At 42.3% G+C, this 23274-nt stretch overlaps 1 protein-coding gene across 2 annotated transcripts in view; it reads left to right on the forward strand.

Moving 5' to 3' along the window:
• The window catches only part of LOC123766524 (rho GTPase-activating protein gacF), a 65132-nt gene that overhangs the window by 753 nt on the left and 41105 nt on the right, over positions 1–23274 (forward strand). The window contains exon 2 of one of the 2 annotated variants that reach the window (XM_045755743.2): positions 318–1302. In XM_045755743.2, the coding sequence (XP_045611699.1) occupies positions 756–1302 (547 nt within the window). In that variant the 5' untranslated portion in view covers positions 318–755. The remainder of the gene's footprint in view (positions 1–317; positions 1303–23274) is intronic. The other variant, XM_045755744.2, reaches the window with a different exon arrangement.

Raw genomic sequence — 23274 nt, forward strand, 5'->3', positions numbered from 1 at the left:
ATGCCTATTGTTCCATAACAATGAATAACGAGGTAAATATAAGTCTAAATTTATTAGAAATTAGTTTAACCAATGTAATATGTTAATTAGGTGAAGAGCAATTTTTTTTATTTTTATATATATATAAAAAACTTACTTTGGCTATTAAGCTTATTAAGCCTAAATGTGCAGTTATGGATATTAGTTACGACATATATGAACAATACGACTATTACTATTTATATATACTTAACATATTCTTGATAATATTTTGATCAAGCACTCTAAATTCTGAATGATTTTGAAAGCAACTTGTTACAATACTAATTCATTTCTAGTGACGAACGAGGGTCGCTGGATTAAAGGCAGAGCCTAATGCACCTGCTGCTAGTGATGAACTAGCAGAAAGTAGTGTATGTGCAATTGCTGGGAGGACCTGCTTGTTGGTAGCGAAAGAGAACTGTTGAATTGTGTCTGGTGACTTCAACGCACTATAGAGAATGATCTAGAGGTGACTTCAACGCACTGTGGAAAGTAATCTAGAGGTGACTTCAACGCACTGTAGAGAGTGATCTAGACGTGACCAACGCACTGTAGAGAGTAATCTAGAGGTGACTTCAACGCACCATAATTTAGGGAAGAACATTTTTAAATGCTGTATTTTCATTATGGGCGCAGTGATTGATATATATTGGTATTCTACGAGCAAATATTGGCATGAGTTGTGACTATCGAAAGACTCGTATGATGGTGCCAACAGTTAGCGAAGACTGAACATGTCATCAACGCCCCCAGCTCGTCGACGGGTCAACCCGGTGGTGACTGTGCGTCGTGCGCAGAGCGAACGACGCTATCTGAGCCCTTGGCAGGCCTCGTGCCCCGCGGGGCCCCAGCACCACACCTGCCCCGCAGGGCACCCGTTCCCCGCCTGCCCCGCTGGGCACACGAACCTGTCGTTCCTTCATCAAGGTCCCCGGGGCCCATCAGGATGGTCCCGTGTTGATCTTCACCACTACGCGCCACGCACCGCCTTCATACCCCCTGCCCACCCGCGACCATATCCTCCACGTATGGTAGGACAGTCGCCGATCCTGCTGGGTGGTGCGCTGGACCTATGGGGGTCCATGCGATACCGCCCTTTGCCACCCATATCTCACGCCCAGCTGCCGCCCCTCGCACTGGGGTCGCGGCCCCTTGCACCGCCTTCCCCCATGGTGTTGCCGACCGTGACCCTGGAGGAGAGGCTGGCACAGGACAGACTTGCGGCATTCCTGGCGGGGGAATCATCACCTCATCGACCAAGGTCTATTCTTTCCTGTCCAGGTAAGTTACCGTGTTTTATTCCATCTGTCCACTTGAGTTACATTTCCCATTCTGTTCCATTTAAGTTACATCTCCCATTCTGAATTACCCGACGCGTCTATTTTGTCCAGTTGAGTTATTCATTGTTGTGGTGTTCTTCTATTCTCTCTCAGCTCACTCGCTCGTAAAAGACTTCTTGGAGTGACTCGCTGAAATTATACAGACAATTGCAGGCCATAGGAATACCGCGCAGCGACTCACGTTCAGCTCGATAAGTCACAGCTTCACCCTAGCAGTGTGCTGCGTCACATACGGAGGGGTGAATCCTAGGATTGTGCTGCGTCTCGGATGGAAAAGTCCAATCTAAATCTGTGCTTCAAGACACGGGCAGTAGGTTTCACCCTAAGGCTCAGCCTTCAGGCATAGACAGAGGGTCTATGTCCTTCAAGTAACAAACAATCTAAGTTTGTGCTTCGTTGCGAACAGAGAGTTTCAGCCTCGGTTTGTTTCTGCTTGTCACGACCAAAGTGTCGAATCCTTGGTCTGTGATGCATCACATGTGAATGCACGAACATTACAACAATTGTCCATCTCATGAACAGTAGGAACTATGTTTCTGGGTCATACAGGGTACAAGAAGGCTCAGAGGCTGGGGTTCACGACGTAGGCTCCATCTTGACGTTGGACAAGGTAATTGGCAAGACAATGGAGTAGTCAGTAATATCGAGTCACGAGGCGCTTAAGAGGAAGTGTCTTAAAGTAATTTGCAAGATATTGGCACAGATGACAGCAAAATGTCAAAAAGGTCATCTGTCGCTAGCTCTGTTATCCATTCATTAATATATATATATATATATATATATATATATATATATATATATAATATATATATATATATATATATATATATATATATATATATATATATATATATATATATATATATATATATATATATATATATATATATATAATATTTTAAAATATTCTGGATTTCCTTCTAATGTTCATACAGATCTCATTCAAACATGTATTCTACAATAACAGATGTGTCAGCACCGTACAAGCATGTTAAGATTATATTTTCATCTTGATGAAGCGAAATGTACACTTTAAACTTAACCAAATGAACACAATAAACATTCAGCCATAACAAACAAACAGACACACATCAGGGACACCCTCGACGCATATATAAACAGGTGAAAAAAATATTCAACCTGTCCTCCTAATAGCATGTCGCATTTTGACGTATACTCTAAAGCCAAAAATTTTCGTACTAGAAAATGGTAGCGGCTCGCAAAATTGACATAATGTTCCGTTTTCTGTTTTGGGTCCTCGGCAGGTTATGATACTTTAATACGACAGTTTCCTGACTTCCTGATATTATATGCTTATCTAGACGACGGGTGACTGAAGTGAAACATCCTGGACTGGACAAGTGTGCACTTCATACATTTTTAACCTCGTCAGTTACACAAAAGAGCAGTTCATACAATTATAACTTCGACAGGTACACAAAAGAGCCCTTCATACACTCCTAACCTCACCAGATACTGCATTTCATGCATTCTTAACCTCGTCAGTTACACAAGAGAGCCCTTCATACACTCCTAACCTCACCAGATACTGCATTTCATGCATTCTTAACCTCGTCAGTTACACAAGAGAGCCCTTCATACACTCTTAACCTCGTCAGATACACAAGTGACCTGGTACATGCTCCCTGCTAAATACAAACAGGTCTTGGTTCGACCTCTTGTCACATATACTGATGCCAAGAGAGGCGACCTCTGTCTCCTCCGTCACCCCAGACCTAACCTTTATGCGAGATTAGGTGAAAATAGCAAGAGCCTCGTGCATCAGAGCCCCGGGTGGGAAGGGAAACTCTGATGAGCAGCATCACGTGTCGAGATGACAACTTGACTTCATTGGGAGGGGGAAACTCTAGGAACTAAGCAGAACTAATAACCCGTGAGGAATTCTCACTGCAGACTTGTCAGCGACTCTCCTGTCAGTGATAAATCATAAAAAAAAGAGAGAGAGAAAGTCAGATCTTAGACTGACAATTATAGAATATATCACAGCGTTACAGTAAAGAGTTTCTTAGCAAATCGCTACTCTTGTAAAGGTTTCTAGGGAATCTGGTTTTAACGCTAGAGGTGAAAGTGATGTAAGATTGATAAGTGCTAATATCAGGGGAAGGGTCCAAGTCGTTGTCTGTTATGATTCGTTCGACACAATGTTGGTTCGTTCACCGGAGGGGACTCGCGCTCCCGGACTATTGAAAATATATTGAAACTCCATTTTGGAACTAAACGATTTAGAATAAATAAATTACAAAAGAAAAAGTGATAAAATGAAAAGGTGAATTTAATTTTACCACGGGAGGTGCCGGGGGGGGGGGAGGGGACTGAAAACAAAACCCTAACCTAATTTTAGGCCTAATCTTACATGACCTAGGCATCTTATAACTTAATCTTAGCCAAGATTATTAGATGTTAAGTATAGGTTAGGATATATGACGTCTAAGTTAGGCCTAAATATAATAGGTTATGGTTTAATTTTCGTTATACTAAACCTCTTAAATTTTCTCGTTTATTTTAGTCTTTGAACGTCCGTTTTTTTTTAATAAATTCCAAGTAAAGCTCCAAAATTTAGCTCCAAAACGCCCATATAAGAATATGACTAACACGAGGCATAGCGGGCGTTATTTCTGATTTATGTTTAGACTTGGAGAGCCCCACACTCCCTCAGGACTAACAGTGTCGGTCTTGAGGGAGACGGAATGGATCACGGCTGGAAGTACCTACGCATGGCGTAACTCCCAATATGCACAACGCTCGAGTACCTTTACCAGACGTACGCCGAGAGATGTATGTCTGGCGAAGTAAATTTATACACCGATAAATGTACCCCATTTATCGATGTATGTACATTGAAAGTTTAATTTAGTTCTGGACTATATTCAAGGCTAAAGTATACTTTGCTGGCAGGTTAGTTAGTATTGTGGTGGCCTTAGTAACCCTCCAGAAGACGACTGAATCTAAAAGCGTGAGTGAATGCAGGCGGAATGTGGGAGGGAGGGAATTATCAGCGAAAAGCGCCAAGCGATTGCGACTATGTATCACTTGGAAGAGGTCAGGATAAGGGGATAAAGATTTGGGATGAGACGAGAAGACGGAATAGTGCCCAACCTCTTGAACGGTTGGGGATTGAACGCTGACCTGCTTTGAGCGAGACCGTCGCTCTACCGTCCAGCCCATGTGGTTGGGACGCGGAAGGTGGGAATGTGGCGGGGGGAGGGGGGGGCGAGGCGGGATAAGTGGGCAGAGAGGTGGGTTAAATAACACAGCATAAGGTACATATTATCGAAGTACAGTGTGAGGCGAGTAACGGGTTTGGCGATCTGGGTTGCTGGAAGGTCGTGTGCCAGGACCTGTTTGTGGGGCAAATGTAGGCCAGCGGTTGCTCTCAGGTCTCGCTACCATGTTATTGCAGTTAATTATACTCCGTTAAATATGATGTTTGCGACTCTCTTATGTTCCTTTTATTTTGTAAAATATCTTCGTAAATACTTTCTTCGAGCGTCCATTCTTCCCGAAGCAATTGTATAAATATATTTTCGGGCAATAGTTGATATTATCTTTGTTTTCCCTTACGACTTCTGGTCCTGCAGTGTTGTGGGGGATAACTCTGTCTTTATTTTGTCTTGGTATATGAAGTAAGCTTATATTTGACCGGCATATTTCTTATCGTATTCTTGTGTCAACCTCCGAAGCTTCATTTACGACAGACAAATGGAACTGATTATATGTGATGACATTTATCGCGAGATCTGATGTCATGACACTTGACCTCTGTGTTTGTATGATCTTGACCTAAAACGACCCTTTATTTACTGCTCTCGACGCATTTTCTAATTAGCAAATCAATTATTCAACAGTTCTCGGTGTGGACACGGGTTTGGCCTATGACCTGTGACGTGTAGTTGTTTATCATGGCCTTACATGCCCATGATTCGGGGGACCTGCTGCCTGGGTAACAGCTTCTCCCCGTATCAACCAACCCTGGCTTTGCGCCCTGGTGGGGCCACTCCAGACCGACAACCAGAGCGCAACTCCATAGTCTCCTGAGACTGATGGATGCCTACTACTACATGCCCAGACGACTGAGGGTTCTGTTATTGTGGTGCGTGTTTGCTATGTGAGCCTGAAGGACCGAGCTGTTAGCTCCTGGATCCCGCCTTTCTATCCGTCAGTTGGCTAATGTACGAACTCCCGACCTATGACTTGGAATATTTCTCTCTCTCACACTTGGGCTGGACGGTAGAGCGACGGTCTCGCTTCATGCAGGTCGGCGTTCAATCCCCGACCGTCCATGCGGTTGGGCACTGTTCCGTCCCCTCGTCGCATCCCAAATCCTAATCGTGACTTTTTCCAAGGGCTACATAGTCGTAATAGTTTGGCGCTTTCTCCTGATAGTTCCCTTCCCTCTCACACACACACACACACACACACACACACACACACTCACACACACACTCACATATCCCAAGGATGCAGCCCGTAGCAGCTGCTTATCTCCCAGGGTCCCATTTACTGCTAGGTGAATAGACATTAGATGACAGAAATTCTGCCTATTTGTTTCTGCCTCTGCCGGAAATCGAAACCGGGCCCTTAGGATTATGACTCTCGAGTGCTATCCGTTCATCCGTGAGGAGCTGTAGGTTTGTGTGTGTGTGTGTGTGTGTGTGTGTGTGTGTGTGTGTGTGTGTGTGTGTGTGTGTGTGTGTGTGTGTGTGTGTGAGAGAGAGAAAGGTTACATGAACGCGCAAGTCATAGATCACTAAGAACTCTCTATGACCCGGCCAGGATTCGAACCCATGACATCCAGGATCACCTCTAAACGTACACAGTACCGTGACCACCGCACCATTGATCGTCTAATCGATCTACTGATGCTTCTGACCACCGCACCATTGATCGTCTCAGTAGATCGATTAGACGATCAATGGTGCGGTGGTCATAGTACTGTGTACGTTTAGGGGTGATCCTGGACGTCTTGGGTTCGAATCCTGGCCGGATCATATAGAGTTCTTAGTGATTATCTAATATATATATATATATATATATATATATATATATATATATATATATATATATATATATATATATATATATATATATATATATATATATTCTTGAAAACTATTCATCTCCATCCAGTCGTTGTTGGAATGGTATTGCCCACTTGCCACTATTTACTTTTCTGCAAATCCTAGTTTACTTGCATAACATTTATCAGTAGGAAAATATATATTTTTAATTCATTTATAAACACGTTTACTGCTTGATAAAATCGGAGATGCATCTGAATTTTCATTAACTATGCAACAAAATGAGGGGCTCAGTATCAAGGACTGTCAACACAATTGTCATTCAATACCAGAGTTAAAAATCGTGCAGGGCGGCTAAAGTTATGTAAACGCTGTATGTTGACACGGATACAACTGTCTTTATGCAACATGTGACCTCTAGTTTTGGCCTTGACATCTGCCGTCTAGACCCGGATGTTGCTTGTGACACATCGTCTAGTGATTAATGTTTGTTGGCCTGGTTCTGGGCAGGTCAGGTTGGCCTGCCTCTGAGTAGGTCATGTTGACCTGCCTCTGGGCAGGTCATGTTGGCCTGCCTCTGAGTAGGTCATGTTGACCTCCCTCTGAGCAGGTTGCCTCTTGGGCTCCCTCTAGGCAGGTCCCCGGGCACTGCCTCACGGCACTCTGTCTTCACATCTCGATCTCTTTCACTCTGGTGATAACCTTGACCCGAGTGGTGAGAGAAGCGGGTGGTTGAGATCTGTCTGTTCGTGAGTTTTCTGCTCACCAGTCACTGTTACTGCTCACCGGTCACTGCTGCTGCTCACCAGTCACTGGTTAACAGTCTGTGATGCAGCCAATCCATCTTTCTGTTTTTCAAAAGTGGGAATTCGCCGTCTCTTCATCCTCTACCATTCTTTGACCTTTTTTATTAAATTCTTATTCTCATAACCTTGTCAGGGTTAAGGTCTAGTAGCCATTTCTCAGATCATCTCTGTTGATTGTCTAATTCATCTCGTAATATATTGCAGTCTTCCCCAGTTCAGTTTTTTTAGTTCGGCTGGGAATCGAACCCGGAATCCTTAGGACTACGACCCCCCGAGCGCTGTCCACTCGGCCGTGAGGCCCCTGTGTGTGTGTATGTGTGTGTGTGTGTGTGTGTGTGTGTGTGTGTGTGTTTTGCTCGTTTACATTGGTATTGCACGTACCCCAAACCCCACGTTCTTTTAATTCTATTATTTTTCCTTACACCAGTCTGACGTTGAAGAGTTCCAACCCCCAGCCGCGCAGGTCAATGTTTCTTAGATCCTATTGATTTTGGTCGAGGGAGATTAAACACCAAGGTTACGGTGTCAGGGCTCATTCGACCCCCCCTGTGGATGAGAATACTGTCTTGACTTCACCTGAGGAACTTCTGCTGTTGTCTTTTGACGATTTGTGATAACTGTCTTCCACTGCTGGTGGAAGATTTTGTGGTTATGGTTCCCGCTCCACATTACTATTCATAGGGAAATTAATGTAAATGGGAATTTAATGTTAATGTCTACCCTCTCCTCTCTCTCTCTCTCTCTCTCTCTCTCTCTCTCTCTCTCTCTCTCTCTCTCTCTCTCTCTCTCTCTCTCTCTCTCTCTCTCTCTCTCTCTCTCTCTCTCTCTCTCTTTCCCTTTCACTCTGCACATGGTTCCCGCGGACCTGTGAATGTACGTCTAGATAAATTCCCGTGACCGTGTTGTCCACACACACACGCACGCGCGTCACGCACGTGCGCTCCTTGATGTAAACATGACGTCCACGGCACGCACCGGGCGCCGCGGGACCCCACATTCACACCTGTGCACGGCGGGGTCGATTCCCAACGGTGGCGGAAACAAATGGGCAGAGTTTCTGTCACCCTGATGCAACTGTTCACCTTGCGGAAAATAAGTACCGGGGAGTTATATAGCTGCTACGGTCTGCCTTTTCGAGATGTGTGTGTGTGTGTGTGTGTGTGTGTGTGTGTGTGTGTGTGTGTGTGTGTGTGTGTGTGTGTGTGTGTGTGTGTGTGTGTGCGCGTGTTTAATATATGTAAAAGAAATATATGTAGTAGATATAATAGAGGAAAAAAAGATTGGTTAGAAAGGAGGGGTCCAAGAGCTAATAGCTCGATTCTACAGACACGAATATCAAATGATAAATTCACACACACACACACACATCCTATATATATATATATATATATATATATATATATATATATATATATATATATATATATATATATATATATATATATATATATATATATACAGAGAGAGAGAGAGAGAGAGAGAGAGAGAGAGAGAGAGAGAGAGAGAGAGAGAGAGAGAGAGAGAGAGAGAGAGAGAGAGGAGGGGTACCACCTCTGGTGCAATTGTAGGGACCCACAGCCTCGAAGAAGAAAATAAAGAGTATTCAGAGAAGACCTTGTAGATTTTCACTGAACGCTTTAATCTTTTCTTCTCCTACCACCCCTATTATTTATTGATATATATATATATATATATATATATATATATATATATATATATATATATATATATATATATATATATATATATATATATATATAAACCTCGGGACCAAAGAAAACGCATGAAAGCTGGAGACAGATGAGTTGGAGAGACAACAAAGAAAACTTGGCCAAGAGAGACGCTAGCAAGCAAGCTGTTAACAAAGGCAAATAACTTAGGTGAATTCAAACGAATGTACAGCCAGGAACAAGATAAATCGAAGTCAGTGCAGTAACTGTCCAGGATATGGGAAGACCTAACTGTAGTTTTTATTCGACTCAGTAGTTGAGTACATATAGGTTAGTATTCATCCATATTGACATAAACTGGAAACCCAGATGAGTCGTAGAGATGATGTAAGAGGGGACTGCCTCAGCGTGAGAGTGGTCTAGCATGAATGAACTTGGACACACACCTTCAGCGTGAGTGTGATCCATATAGAGAAAATGTGCCAAGAGGCAAGATTTTCTGGAGTCATTTCGCAATTAGTTCAATGGCTGAAAAGCGAGTGGCAAGAGCTAGCGCTAACCCAGCAGGCACAAATAGACGTCAGTGAACACAAACTCACGTGCTCACGTATACAAATACACGAACACCGGTTGTACAGTAAGCTCCAGTTGGTCACTTAACTCGTCATACACGTGTTGAAACCGAAGACGAGGCGCGTCGTCTTCAGTTGAATATTTTTTAGAGCATTACTCTCATTCTTATTTACGAAACGAAATTATATATTTGCAAGAAGCATTTACCTCCTTCAGTATTTAAGACGCGCGTATAGAGTCGATTTATATCACACATATAAGCTTGGGGGAGCCCACAAGTATGAGGCCAAGCATGGTGGCCCGCACGTATGAAGCTAAGGTTGGGGCCCCGCACGTATGAAGCTAAGCTTGGGGGCCCATTCGTATGAGGGCAAGCTTGGGGCCAGGTGCCCGCGAGGTACCAATCTTTACACACTCCACACTCCTTCCAGACCGGTGGTGGATAGTGTGGATGTTCTCCATACCCTTCACACTCCTTCCTAGCCGGTGCTTACCTATCAGAACTAACAGTGAATGCATGTATGGTTCCGGCTCCTTATAACTCGCCTTCTATCCTTGGTATTCGACTTACGATAATTTATCTTCCCTGTCTTTCAACTTCTTCGTCGAATTTGACGTTAAAGTTGGTGATGGAGGTGGCTTCCTCAACTTCTCTTTGCGCATTCCACTTCTTTACCAGTCGAATAGGGTTCAAGTATTTCCTTGCACTCCTCAGCTCATTTTTCATTTACGTTTCCATCTTCCACCTAGAGTATGTCTTCTTTGTCCTGTATTCTCTAAATTTAATGGTGCTGTCCTTGTCTGTCTTGTCTATTCCCTTCAGTATCTTGAATGTTATGATCATATTCCTGTTTTTTCTCGCCTCTTGGGGTGTGAGCTTTGGTTCCTTTAATCTATCCTCTGTGCTTGACGTTTTTAGCTCTGGCAATCTTGCTGCAAACAACCCCAATTTTTCAACTTTGATTTTGTGCTTTATTAGGTCCATATTCCAGTACTGGTATAATATAAGCCGAATAGATTGTCTTGAATTTGTCCTTATTTAGGTTTTCCATAACGCTCTGTTTCCCAGCTTCCCATATCCTGCAGATGTTATTATGTTTGTGCCTCAGGAGTTAGTGTTGAAATGATAAACACTCCCAAATATTTTTCTCTATCCGGTTCTGGTGGTTGCCTTCTCCTTATGGTGTTGATTCCTCCTTGTTTCCACACTACTTTTCTCATCTTCATTCCCTCGCACTTGTTTGGGATCCAACTCAAACAGCCATTCGTCTGCCCACTCCTGGAACTTTTTCAAGGGCTTCATGTAATTTTTTTGCGATTAATCTCAGTTTTTACATTCCTCTTATGTATAGAGTCATCTGTAAACATTGACAAGTACGAGCTCACTCTTATAGGTCATTAACATATATCAGGAACAGCAATATTTCAAGGACCGAGTTTTGGGAAACCCCATTTGTTGTATTCCTCCACCTCAACTGTCCTCTTTAACTGCAAGTCATTGTTTTCTGCTCAGTACTTTGTTCAGTATTCTTTCAATTGACCCAGCTTGTGCACCAGTCTCTCATGAGGATTGATAACAAATGCTCTTTGACATTCTTGGAAGATACATTCTACTTAGTCTTCTTTTTCCTGTCGTATTTTGATAACCTTGTCGTAGAATAAGATCAAGTTTTTCATATATGACTTTTTTCGCTCTAAATGCGTGCTGCCCTTTTGTTACAAAGTTGGGCCTCTCCAGGGGCGCCACTATTCTCACTCTGATCACTCTCCTCAACAGTTTACATACTTGTCAGTTATGGTGGTCTGAACTTAGCGCCTCTTGTCAGTCCTCTTTTTTTAATATGGAAGAAACTCTGTTTCGGGGTTTAAGGTTTATTGAAGGTTTAAGAAATTAACTAAGTAAGCAAAACAGTAATGTTCAAAGCTAGGATCAACAGAGCGAGGGGGGTCATAGATGGAATTTAGACACAAATTTACCTCACAGCATACACCGGTTCCTATCGCAGCTCCAGTGGACGTCCATGGATTTGTAGCCACTGAATGTCACTGTGTAGTACCATTCATTAGTCTAACACATACTATTAAATAATACCACGTGGCAGCACTCCCAGTCTACCATAAATCCCTTTAACTTGACTTCCCACATTAGGAGTACTCGTATTCCATAGACCTGAGCACCTCACTCCCTGTTGACCAGACCACACACTAGAAGGTGAAGGGACGAGGACGTTTCGGTCCGTCCTTGACCATTCTCAAGTCGATACCTACTCACTCCCTACTTGGTTGTAACACGTACAATGAACATGCCAAAGCTTCAGACTTATACTTAGTGACAACAGCAAAAAAAGTGATTGTCTTTTACAACAACGTAAAAGACAATTCTTCTTAAATACCCCTCATGGTTACCTTTATCAACCTGGCACAGAAAAATGTCGTCCCAGACCACTAGTTGTAAAAATATGTGGCTAGGCTAATCACACACAGTCCAAGGCACGCCACTAAATCTTGTAGCTCATTCTTCGTATAAAATTTGTCGCACAGGTTGCCCATATCTTGCTAAGCCCCAAGACTTTTTCTAGCGGTCCGGCTCCCGTCAATGTACGTCCGTCTTGTTCAAGTCTAGGGGGCCAGATTCACGAAGCAGTTAAACAAGAACTTACGAACCTGTACATCTTTTCTCAATCTTTGACGGGTTTGTTTATAATTATTAAACAGTTAATGAGCTCCGAAGCACCAGGAGGCTGTTTATAACAATATCAACAGTTGATTGGCAAGTTTTCATGCTTGTAAACTGTTTAATAAATGTACCCAAAGCCGTCAAAGATTGAGGAAAGATGTATACGTTCGTAAGCACTTGCGTAACTGCTTCGTGAATCTGACTCTAGGTTTCTTCCGATGTACAGCCGTCCAGTTCAACGTCTGAGACACAAGTGAATCACAAACTTTTTCCCCCTCAGAGGTCACGTGAAGTCGGGGTACTCGAAGATTGGGTGACATTTAAACAATAATTAGGCTATCAACCAGACATTTTAACAATGAGAATTATAACGGAGGAATAAAACTTAAGTCTTTCTAAATTTAAGCTACGATGAGTAGTCTGGAATGTTGCGTAGGTGTGAGTAGGTAGAGGAATGTTATGGACGATTGCAAGTCCACAGTAGTATAATGCGTAGACGGCACGCACGCACACACACACACACACACACACACACACACACACACACACACACACACACACACACACACACACACACACACACACACACACACACGCACACACACACGCACACACACACACGCACACACACACACACACACACACACACACACACACACACACACACACACACACACACACACACACACACACACACAGTTTCAAATGTAGATATGATAGAGCCCAATAGGCTCAAGAATCTGTACACCAGTTGATTGACGGTTGAGAGGCGGGACCAAAGAGCCAGAGTTCAACCCCCGCAAGCACAATTAGGTGAGTACAATTAGGTGAGTACACACACACACACACACACACACACACACACACACACACACACACACACACACACACACACACACACACACACACACTCCAGAGCGTCACACTACAGCTGGCACTCAATGTAAACAAAGTACAGATATTATTCACACTGGCAGCTCGAGTTACACTTTCCAAGGTCTGTATTAATGTTTCACGGTGATGTGGCATATTGCTGAGACTTGCATGGTGTGTGTGTGTGTGTGTGTGTGTGTGTGTGTGTGTGTGTGTATGTGTGTGTGTGTGTGTGTGTGTGTGTGTGTGTGTGTGTGTGTGTGTGTGTGTGTGTGTGTGTGTGTGTGTGTGTGTTCCAAAAGTTGGGTACTGGGTCATAACAAACGCTTCGGTCCGATTTTGTAACCAATAATCGACCAGTGAGGTGCTCTCTTGTCCATTTAATGTGCCACTTTAGCTCAGGAATCCATATATTCTTTATTGCTTCTTCTATTGTGTTCTACTCTGGTTTTTCTCCCTATTCCTATTTTCTACATCCTTCCCTCCCTCCCTCCCTCCCTCCTTCCCTTTCATCCTTCCCTCCATCCTTCCCTTCCTCCCTCCCTTGTGCCTTCACTATAAGCACAAATCAAGGGTTTTAATAAGTTCACTGAAGACCAGAAACTCATTTCACACGAACGTTGTTTCCTCACAGTGAGTGACTCCTGCGGCCTCGCTTTTACTCTCTCTCTTCTGGTCCTGGCTAATTGTAATCCACCATTATCAATGGTTATAATGACAATACGGATGATATATTACTAATGTTGCTGTTAATGTAATTATATTTATTATTATTATTATTATTATTGTGGTAAAATGTCATACATTCGTAGCCCCTGTATTAGTTTTATTAATATTTTTGTTATTGTTATGTTAGCACTGTGCTTATTGGACATTTACTTGAGGCCGGAATCGTAGAATTAATTATTATTATTAATGTATTTTATAGAGGTTAACGCGGCTCGCCACGCGACAAAATCATGCTTGAACTATTAAAGTCAACTGGAACCACGTCGTCGGCTGGCACCTTGCCAGAAGAGGATGGAGGAAGAGGTGGGAGGGAGGGATGGAGGGAGGGAAGGAAGGAGTGAGGAACGCAGAAAGGAAGGAAAGGAAGAGAAAGTTGAGAGGAAGAAATGAAAGAGAATGACCATAGAAGTCAAGTTGTCTAGTTTAGGGTTACCAGAGAGGAAGTTATTGAACAAATGGAACCAATAAAGCTTAACAAATCTCCAGGGTCAAATGAAGTACTTCCCAGGGTGGTTGAAGAATGCATAAGACAGCGGAGTGAACCTTTGCCTTGTATAGTTGGTATAGAGTCGGGCAGAGTATCGGAGTCACGGAGAGTTGGTAATGTAGTTCTTATTGATATGAAGGAGAGATAGATTGCTTGCAGTGAACTATCGTTCAAGTATCGTAACGTCTATTGTATACAAATTGTTTGAAACAATCATCACAAAAGCTATTCGTTTATATCAAGGAAAACACAGATTAATGAGCTATTCACGGCAGGGTTTTACTAAGGGCCGCTCATGTTAAGAAATTTACATTCATTCTTTTCCGGTATATATTTAACAGGTGATAGCGGAAAAGATTGTGACATTCTATATCTTGATTTTAGCAAAGCCTTTGATTCAACGCCTCACGATAAAGAGTCATTAGAAAGCTAGATGCACATGGTGTTGAAAGGAGGGGAGATTATCTTAATTCGGATCAGGTTTTAACTTATTTAAAAAGAACCAAAGAGTTAGCATACATTTAGTAAAGTCTGAGTGGGATACATTTTTAAGTAGAGTACTCCGTCCTGGGACCGCTTTTGTTTACCACATATATATAAACAGTTTGGAGTTCGCATTGAACAGCAATATTTGCAATCTTGCGGACGATACAAAAACAGGACCTTAAATAAATTCCTACGAAAACATTAAATCACTACAAGAGAATCAAGACAAGTTTTTAAAATTAAAAAAAGTATTGGCAGATGCAGTTTAAATGCTGACAAATGGATAGTTCTGAGCTTAACTAATATTAATACTTACCAGATAGCAAGGTGGACAATGCTGAAATTGCGAAATCTATACGCGTGAAAGATCCAGGAGTCAGGATTAGACCAAGACGGGTTCAGAATATAGTTTCCTATATTCTTAACGTTTTATGACTGCGTGTATAACAATCTCTAGAACTTTATACCTAACTATTAAAAAAAAAGCTTCTCGACCTTCGACATATAATATTTAAGAAAAATAATATAACCCCCCAAAAAATGGATTCTCATCTCAGCTTAAGAGTGCGCATGAAATGTATGTATATATATATATATATATATATATATATATATATATATATATATATATATATATATATATATATATATATATATATATATATAAATATATAAAACGGTGAAGGTAGCGGAGCATGATCTCTGCTCCCCGACGTAACCTGCTCTTGCCCAACACCGCAGGTAAATGTGCAAGGGTATTGTTTATGTTTTGAACAGCTTCTTTACAATCATTCGGCATTTTCTTTCACCTTGAAGGTGAGTTCAGTTCTTCCTTTGTGGCAATAATTGACCATTCCTCTCGGCGTACAAGTGATATATATATATATATATATATATATATATATATATATATATATATATATATATATATATATATATATATATATATATATATATATATATTAAGAAACAGCCTTTCGGTAAGGCAAGCAACGTAACGGTCTGAGGCTCTGGGATTTACTCCTTCGTGCCAATTGCTTGTCAGATTAGATACTGTATAAAGCCAAGAAAGCCTAGGAAAAAGTCCCCAAGTGAGGAGTACATGTTGAAAACGTTATAAAAGCATGTACCTCGAACGCATATTTTTCCTCGTAACAATCTATCAAGACGAGATTGAACAGACACTAAATTGAAAATGTAGCAACCATTGCTAGCTAGACACGTAATACAACAACTTTTGTTACGTTCTTCCTCTTCTTTCTATTAGCACTGTATTTTTTTTGTCTTCCTTTCCACTTTTCTGTTCATTGCTCTGTGGTGTACAAATCCTGGTGTGAGTGATTGCCACTCAGGAGTCACAACAAACACGGGTAGTGTGGTACATCAAACACAGGTAGTGTGGTACATCAAACACAGGTAGTGTGGTACAAAACACGGGTAGTGTGGTGCAAAAAACACGGGTAGTGTGGTACAACACACAGATAGTCTGGACACATCCTGTAGCACAGCCAATACACGCCGTGGAAAGCTGACAGTCCACCTGCTGCCATTCTGGTGTTTGGTCTCGTTTGTCGACTTGTGGTTTAAGTCACCCGCGCGAGAACAGTTGCTGGTGGGAGTCAGGTCTTGGGCCAACGCTCACGACGATTGTGAGAGTCGAACAACCTTAATTAGTGAGAAAATTAGGAGGAAAATGTTCTAAAGAGAACATTTTCTCTTTAGACTCAACGACTATACTCAAACGACTATACAGCATATTAAAGGAACACCGTAGCACAGTGGTCTACGTCCTCGATTCGCAACTGAGAAACTTTCGCAAGTTTCGCAACTGAGAAATTGAGATTTAAACGTCAATCTCGGGCCAGAACAGGTGGGCAGGTTTCCTTTCACCTGATGTCCTGTTCGCCTAGCAGTAAAATAGGTACTTAGGAGTACCTATAGGGATACGAGGACAAGGAACTGGGATACGAGGACAAGGAACTGGGATACGAGGACAAGGAACTAGGATACGAGGACAAGGAACTGGGATACGAGGACAAGGAACTAGGATACGAGGACAAGGAACTGGGATACGAGGACAAGGAACTGGGATACGAGGACAAGGAACTGGGATACGAGGACAAGGAACTGGGATACGAGGACAAAGATCTGAGACACGAGAACCTTCGGAAGAAAAGGTTCCCAACCCCCCTTGAACCGGTAATAACATACAAAAAGAATCCGATACAAAACATTAAAGGCTACGGACGTCTTAATTGTCACCGCCAGGAAAAAAATAGAGAAATAACATCATCTTTATATAACATTTGCTAGAATGTTTATGTAAATGAGTATAAGACTAACCTGCCGTTAACGAAACGAAGATAACTGGAATATGAGCTCTATTGATTCTAACTTCTTACCGGTACGTTGAAAATAATTTACAAAAAAAATTATAGTCGAATGTATGAGACTTAATTTATATTAAAATAAGTGGAGTTATTTATAATATTTTTGGGGGGGTTTTGTGTTTTTATTTTTATTTTTTTTAATGGCATGAGTTGCAAAAGTAACAGTTTTCTGCTGGTGTTCCACTTTTTTGAGGCAACACCTCTTTATGATGTATCTTTGTTTCAGGCAACACATCCTGGTAGTGTTCCTCTGTTTCAGGCGGCACATCCTGGTAGTATTCCTCTGTTTCAGGCGGCACATCTTGCTAGTATTCCTCTGTTTCAGGCAACACATCCAGCTAGTGTTCCTCTGTTTCAGGCAACACATCTTGCTAGTATTCCTCTGTTTCAGGCGGCACATCTTGCTAGTATTCCTCTGTTTCAGGCAACACATCTTGCTAGTATTCCTCTGTTTCAGGCGGCACATCTTGCTAGTATTCCTCTGTTTCAGGCAACACATCCTGGTAGTATTCCTCTGTTTCAGGCAACACATCTTGCTAGTATTCCTCTGTTTCAGGCAACACTTCCCTACGAAACTGAGAAGTCGTCTCCATCACGTGGTGACACGCACTCATAACACAAACCTTATAAAGTGGGGAGAAAATAGACTTGATGTACTGAGCATCATTTCACTAGACGAGTACTTCCTCGTGACAAGACAGATGCAGCTTCCCACCAGATGACACCACGTAACGACCAGACATTTCTTACCTGTCGGTGCTTATGGCCCCTTTGGGCATAAAGCTCTCGTTGATTAAGATACAAGATACAGTCTCGCATTACCTTTGTCACGGCAAAGAAGAGGATTTATGGGGGTTTTGTGTAATATTTGGCTATTTGTATTTGGGGTCCCCAGGCCCGGTCCTCGACCAGACCTCCACCCCCAGGAAGCAGCCCATGACAGCTAACTAACACCCAGGTACCTATTTTACTGCTAGGTAACAGGGGCATAGGGTGAAAGAAACTCTGCCCATTGTTTCTCGCCGGCGCCTGGGATCGAACTCAGGACGTGTTAGAGGTTTCTTAACTACTCTTTAGGTATTTACGAGATGTATGTGGATTTTTTTGGTTATTACGTCTCGCATCCTGCTTCACTCAAAATCATTTAAGATGGATTTTGTACAGGAAGAGATGTATATTTTTCTTGTATTTGTTTTGGGAGTGTTTTGTTAGTTCTGGATTCTTTTGGTTGAGTTTGGATAGGTACTTTTTGATTTATATATATATATATATATATATATATATATATATATATATATATATATATATATATATATATATATATATATACTTGAACGTACTCATACTGCATATAAATACTTGGACATTTTATGAGCCGTGTCTATGGGTTGAATCTCCACTCGCGTGATGTAAAAAAGAGAGTGCTGAAGCACTGGACCACCACATCCCACCACACCACACCACACCACATCCCACAACACCACACCACTCCACATCCCACTAAACCACACCACAGCAAATCCCGCCACACTACATCAGACCACGTCACACCACGTCACATAAGTGAAGTATTTTTCAAATGATTCAAGCTGAATGCCCCCCTGGTAAGGCCTTTAATCAACCTATCCTCCTACCAGAACGTCGCATTATGACGTATACTCTACCTAAGGCCATTAATCGTCGTACTAGAAAATGGTAGCGGCTCGTGAAATTGACATGCTGTCCCGTTTTCTGTTTTGGGTCCTCTGGTAGGTTAGGATAAAGACACTTTAGTACAACAGTTTCTTGACGTTGGGAAATCTTAGGAAATGTGATTTATGTGTGTAATGTACACTATTGTAGTACACATGAGGTATGAACACTATTGTAGTACACATGAGGTATGAACACTATTGTAGTACACATGAGGTATGAACACTATTGTAGTACACATGAGGTATGAACACTATTGTAGTACACATGAGGTATGAACACTATTGTAGTACACATGAGGTATGAACACTATTGTAGTACACATGAGGTATGAACACTATTGTAGTACACATGAGGTATGAACACTATTGTAGTACACATGAGGTATGAACACTATTGTAGTACACATGAGGTATGAACACTATTGTAGTACACATGAGGTATGAACACTATTGTAGTACACATGAGGTATGAACACTATTGTAGTACACATGAGGTATGAACACTATTGTAGTACACATGAGGTATGAACACTATTGTAGTACACATGAGGTATGAACACGGCAGCTTGAAGGAGGTGGATAATTCTGTCGCATACTTACATAAAGACGTAGTGCATTGGATGAGTACAACACACACTTCAACTCGGTGAACAAGTTCAGAAGGGCCTCCACTCGGTGTTTTATCCTAGTAGAGCTCCTTCTTACCAAATGTTCAACGTCACCGTGTTCATTACTTCATATGTACTCAACAGTTTTTTTCATCATTTGTACCTCTAAACAATATTTTTTTATAGCAGCCTAAATGATCACTTCTCGTTTTTCTAGTGTTCTGTGTAGGTCGGTGTCATGACGCGTCTTTAAGGGTTCAAAAACGTTTGTCTTCTCCGTCATTATCAGTCCCGTGTGTTTTCTTCCCGTTATCATCTACTCTACATTTAATACACAGTTTTGAAGTACTTTCTTCCCATTTTACGCTGGTGGCGTAAGTTGTACTGCCTCCGTGATGTTTATAAACGGATTATCTGATAAAGTTATCATACATACTTAAAAAATCTTGCCTAAGCTAGTGTAATTCAACTTGGCTTTATTACAATGAGGTGCTGCTACTACTGGGCAGAGGATCATACACAAGTCAGGCATAAATTGCAGACTGACGCACAAACATATTTTAAAAACCTATCGGATGGGCGGGTGTTGAGCGCAACGGAACAGAACGGTACGGGGGGTTGGAACAGGACGGAATGGGACAGAACGGAACAGGACAAGGTGGTATGGGACAAGACAGGATAGGACGAAAGGGGAGTGGGCGAGGTTTTTGATCACGACCTTGGGCTCCACCGTGGCCCTATAGTATTCTAGCCTTTTTGTCCTTCGCTATAATCCCACGATTAGTTCCCACGATACTGTTGTTGTGTGCCTAGCTTACTAGTCGTAAATTGGGCAATTTTGAGGAATGATTCTGTAGTCTCCTGAAGAGCTCTCAAATCAGCTACATTTGATTCTTTTGGACGGAGGTCATTTGTGAAGCTCTTAATTGACGGAGCTCAGTAGCGAAACTCTTGACTGACAGTTTCGAAGATGAGAAATTAAACAGACAAACACATCGGCCATAATTACTTACCAATAAGCTCGGGTAATTTGTTCTCACTGTGTATAAAATCCTGGGAAAACTGTTTATCCTTTGTAGTCTTTCCGTGTGAATCGAAGCGGGTGAGTCAAAGAGTAAGTTGAGCAAGAGTAATTTGTCGTTTACAAATGTAAAATTAGTGTACATTTGACCTCTCTCTCTCTCTTATTAATGTAAACTTGACTTCTCTCTAGCTATTTTAAACTTGACTTCTCTCTTGCTATTGTACACCTGACCTTTCACCGACTCCACATTGTGTATACTGCAGTGTATGTGATCAATGATACAGCACACGTAGGGTTACCTTCCTGTCCTCAGACTGCATGAGCAACAAATTTTCAACATAACACTATTATTTGTTACAATATCCCAAGTTGCTACACATTGTTGCATCAAACCGTAGTGGAGATCTGGGCTGTGGCTAGCGTTGAAACGGTCGCAACCTCCTGTTGCATGCCCAGCTCCAATGAGTGAGTGTGTGAGTGAGTTCGTGAGGAAATCTTCCGTGGGAACCTGAATACTTCTGACGTGACGGTGAGGGAGGAGTGAGGGAGAATTGAGGGATTAGTGAGGGAAGGACGAGCGAGCCATCAAAGATGAGTGGTGAGGGAGAAATGAAGGAGTAGTGAGGGGGAGCTATGAGTGGTGGTAGAGAAATATGGGAATCATGAGGGAGTTTTAACATTATAACGAGTGTGAAAGAAGCTCTGATTTTGTGATTTGTGTGTCTGTGAGTCTGTCTTTCTCTGCGTATGTGTCTATATGTGAATCTGTGTCTCTGTATATGTATCTATATGTGAGTTTGTGTGTCTATGAGTCTATGAGTTTGTGAGTTGTGTTTATATGTGTTTACTCAACTATTTTTGCCTGTATGATCAAGCTTTCTAGGTTCCGGATGCTTAATAATTTAATGCAATGATTCTTTACCGTCGTCTGAGTGTCTGCGAGTCAATGAGTCGGTGTTTTTATGCCTGTACTGCACCCTTGCAGCATATCTACCACCTGAGCACCGCCCCAAAAAACCTGTGCAACAGCACTTCCACCGGTGACACACTCCCCAGCACCTATGCAACGTCGTGGACAACACCTGTGCAGGTGTGAGGCGATAATGATCGTGAGAATCCTTGCGTGTGTGATGGTTATAATCTTCTTTCCCTTGACGATTCATCTTCGTATATTTTTTTTCCAATTTTAACTTTCACAGAATACAGTCTCCGGTGGTTAATGTGACCCTTTCCCAGAGTACAGTCACCGGTGGCTAATGTGACCCTTTCACTCGCACGCAGCCGTCTCATCTTGCTGATGAGAAAGTGACAATAAATCTCTGACCCGTTTATGACACCAGACTCCGTGCCTCTCACCCTTCTTTTCTTCTCTGTTCTACCTAAATCACCGTTCTCTTCTTCCACTTTCTTTTATCTGCCTCACCCTGTCCCACCCTTCGTTCTTCCACACCCTTCACCCTATCTCACTCTCCTCATTGTCTTGCCCTACCTTTCGATGGCTTGGTGTTCCTCAGATAAACTATTCAATTTCCTCATAGTTTCCCCTTAGGTCTGATTGGCTCGTTGATACCCATTATTCTAATGGGTCTATTGTCAAGTTGGTTTAGAAAGTCTCTCAGTGTTGCTTTCATGTGTTTAGTTCTCAGTTTTTTTGTATGCAAGGGTCTCTATTGTTCCAGTCTGTTTTAGGATGGTTGAATTCTCCTATGATTAGGAGTCGAGAAGCGTTTCTACTCGCAAGAAAGCAAATTCTTTTCATAATAGTCACATCGCTGTCTGGGTCATCTGGGGTTTTGGGAGAGGTTGTGTGTCCCTGTTGCTGTCATCTTTAGTCCACCCGTTGTTATAGTGCTTGTTATATTGCCATTGTATTCTGCACACATTAGACTGTCCGTTCTTCCCTTTGCTGCTCAACAGGGTGACTCCCCGTCTCTCCTTCCTTGATCAAGAGGGTTATTTCCCCTGCAGAAGATGTCATAATACCGTGACTGAAGATATGATGAACAAGTCACACATCAGAAGATGGAGAAACGACGACGTTTCGGTCCGTCCTGGACCATTATCTAGTCGTGTGTTAGGAGACGTTAGGAACCTTCTCCTCGCCCTTACACACGACTTTATAATGGTCCAGGACGGGCCGAAACGTTGTCATTTCTTCATTTTCTGATGTGTGTGGTTATTTCCCCCTCTTTCCCTTTCCTGATTAACAGGTTACTTACCCTCCTCCCTTTCCTGATCAACAGGGTTTCTCGCCTCCCCTTCCTTTTCCCACCTTTTCCATAGCAATGTGATTCTATATGTGCAGGCGATAAGTCACAATAACGTGGCTAAAGTATGTTGACCAGACCACACACTAGAAGGTGAAGGAACGACGACGTTTCGGTCCGTCCTGGACCATTCTCAACATTCTATATGCGTGATGTTACCAATATGTACTCACTAATATGTGCTTGCCGGTTGAGCTTCAGCTGCTGGTCATTACTTCTCGGCCTCCTATTTGAATTTCAGTGTGGTTATTTCAAGTATTTTCGTGCAAGATATTGTGTCCTCAGTACAGAGCACACACAGAGAGCTTCGTGAACCCAACACTCTGTGGAAGCCGGAAACGATTTGACAGATTTGTGGGGAAAATTGGTTGATTAGTGACCACGGTAGTGTGACGCCCTCTGAAAGCACCCCAGCCTAGAGTGGCCTCAAGGTCACTCACCAGCACTCAGCACCTCTAGCTCAGAGTGGCCCCCATGGTCACTCAGTATCTCTCGTCAAGTCATTAAATCAAATTCATATTAATCTGAGAAATGCAGAAGGCCTGTTGCATCATGATAGGCCAGTTTTATTTTCTCCCAACCACTCCCTT

This window comes from Procambarus clarkii, chromosome 62 (assembly GCF_040958095.1).
Source record: "Procambarus clarkii isolate CNS0578487 chromosome 62, FALCON_Pclarkii_2.0, whole genome shotgun sequence".
In the NCBI taxonomy this organism is placed as follows: domain Eukaryota; kingdom Metazoa; phylum Arthropoda; class Malacostraca; order Decapoda; family Cambaridae; genus Procambarus; species Procambarus clarkii.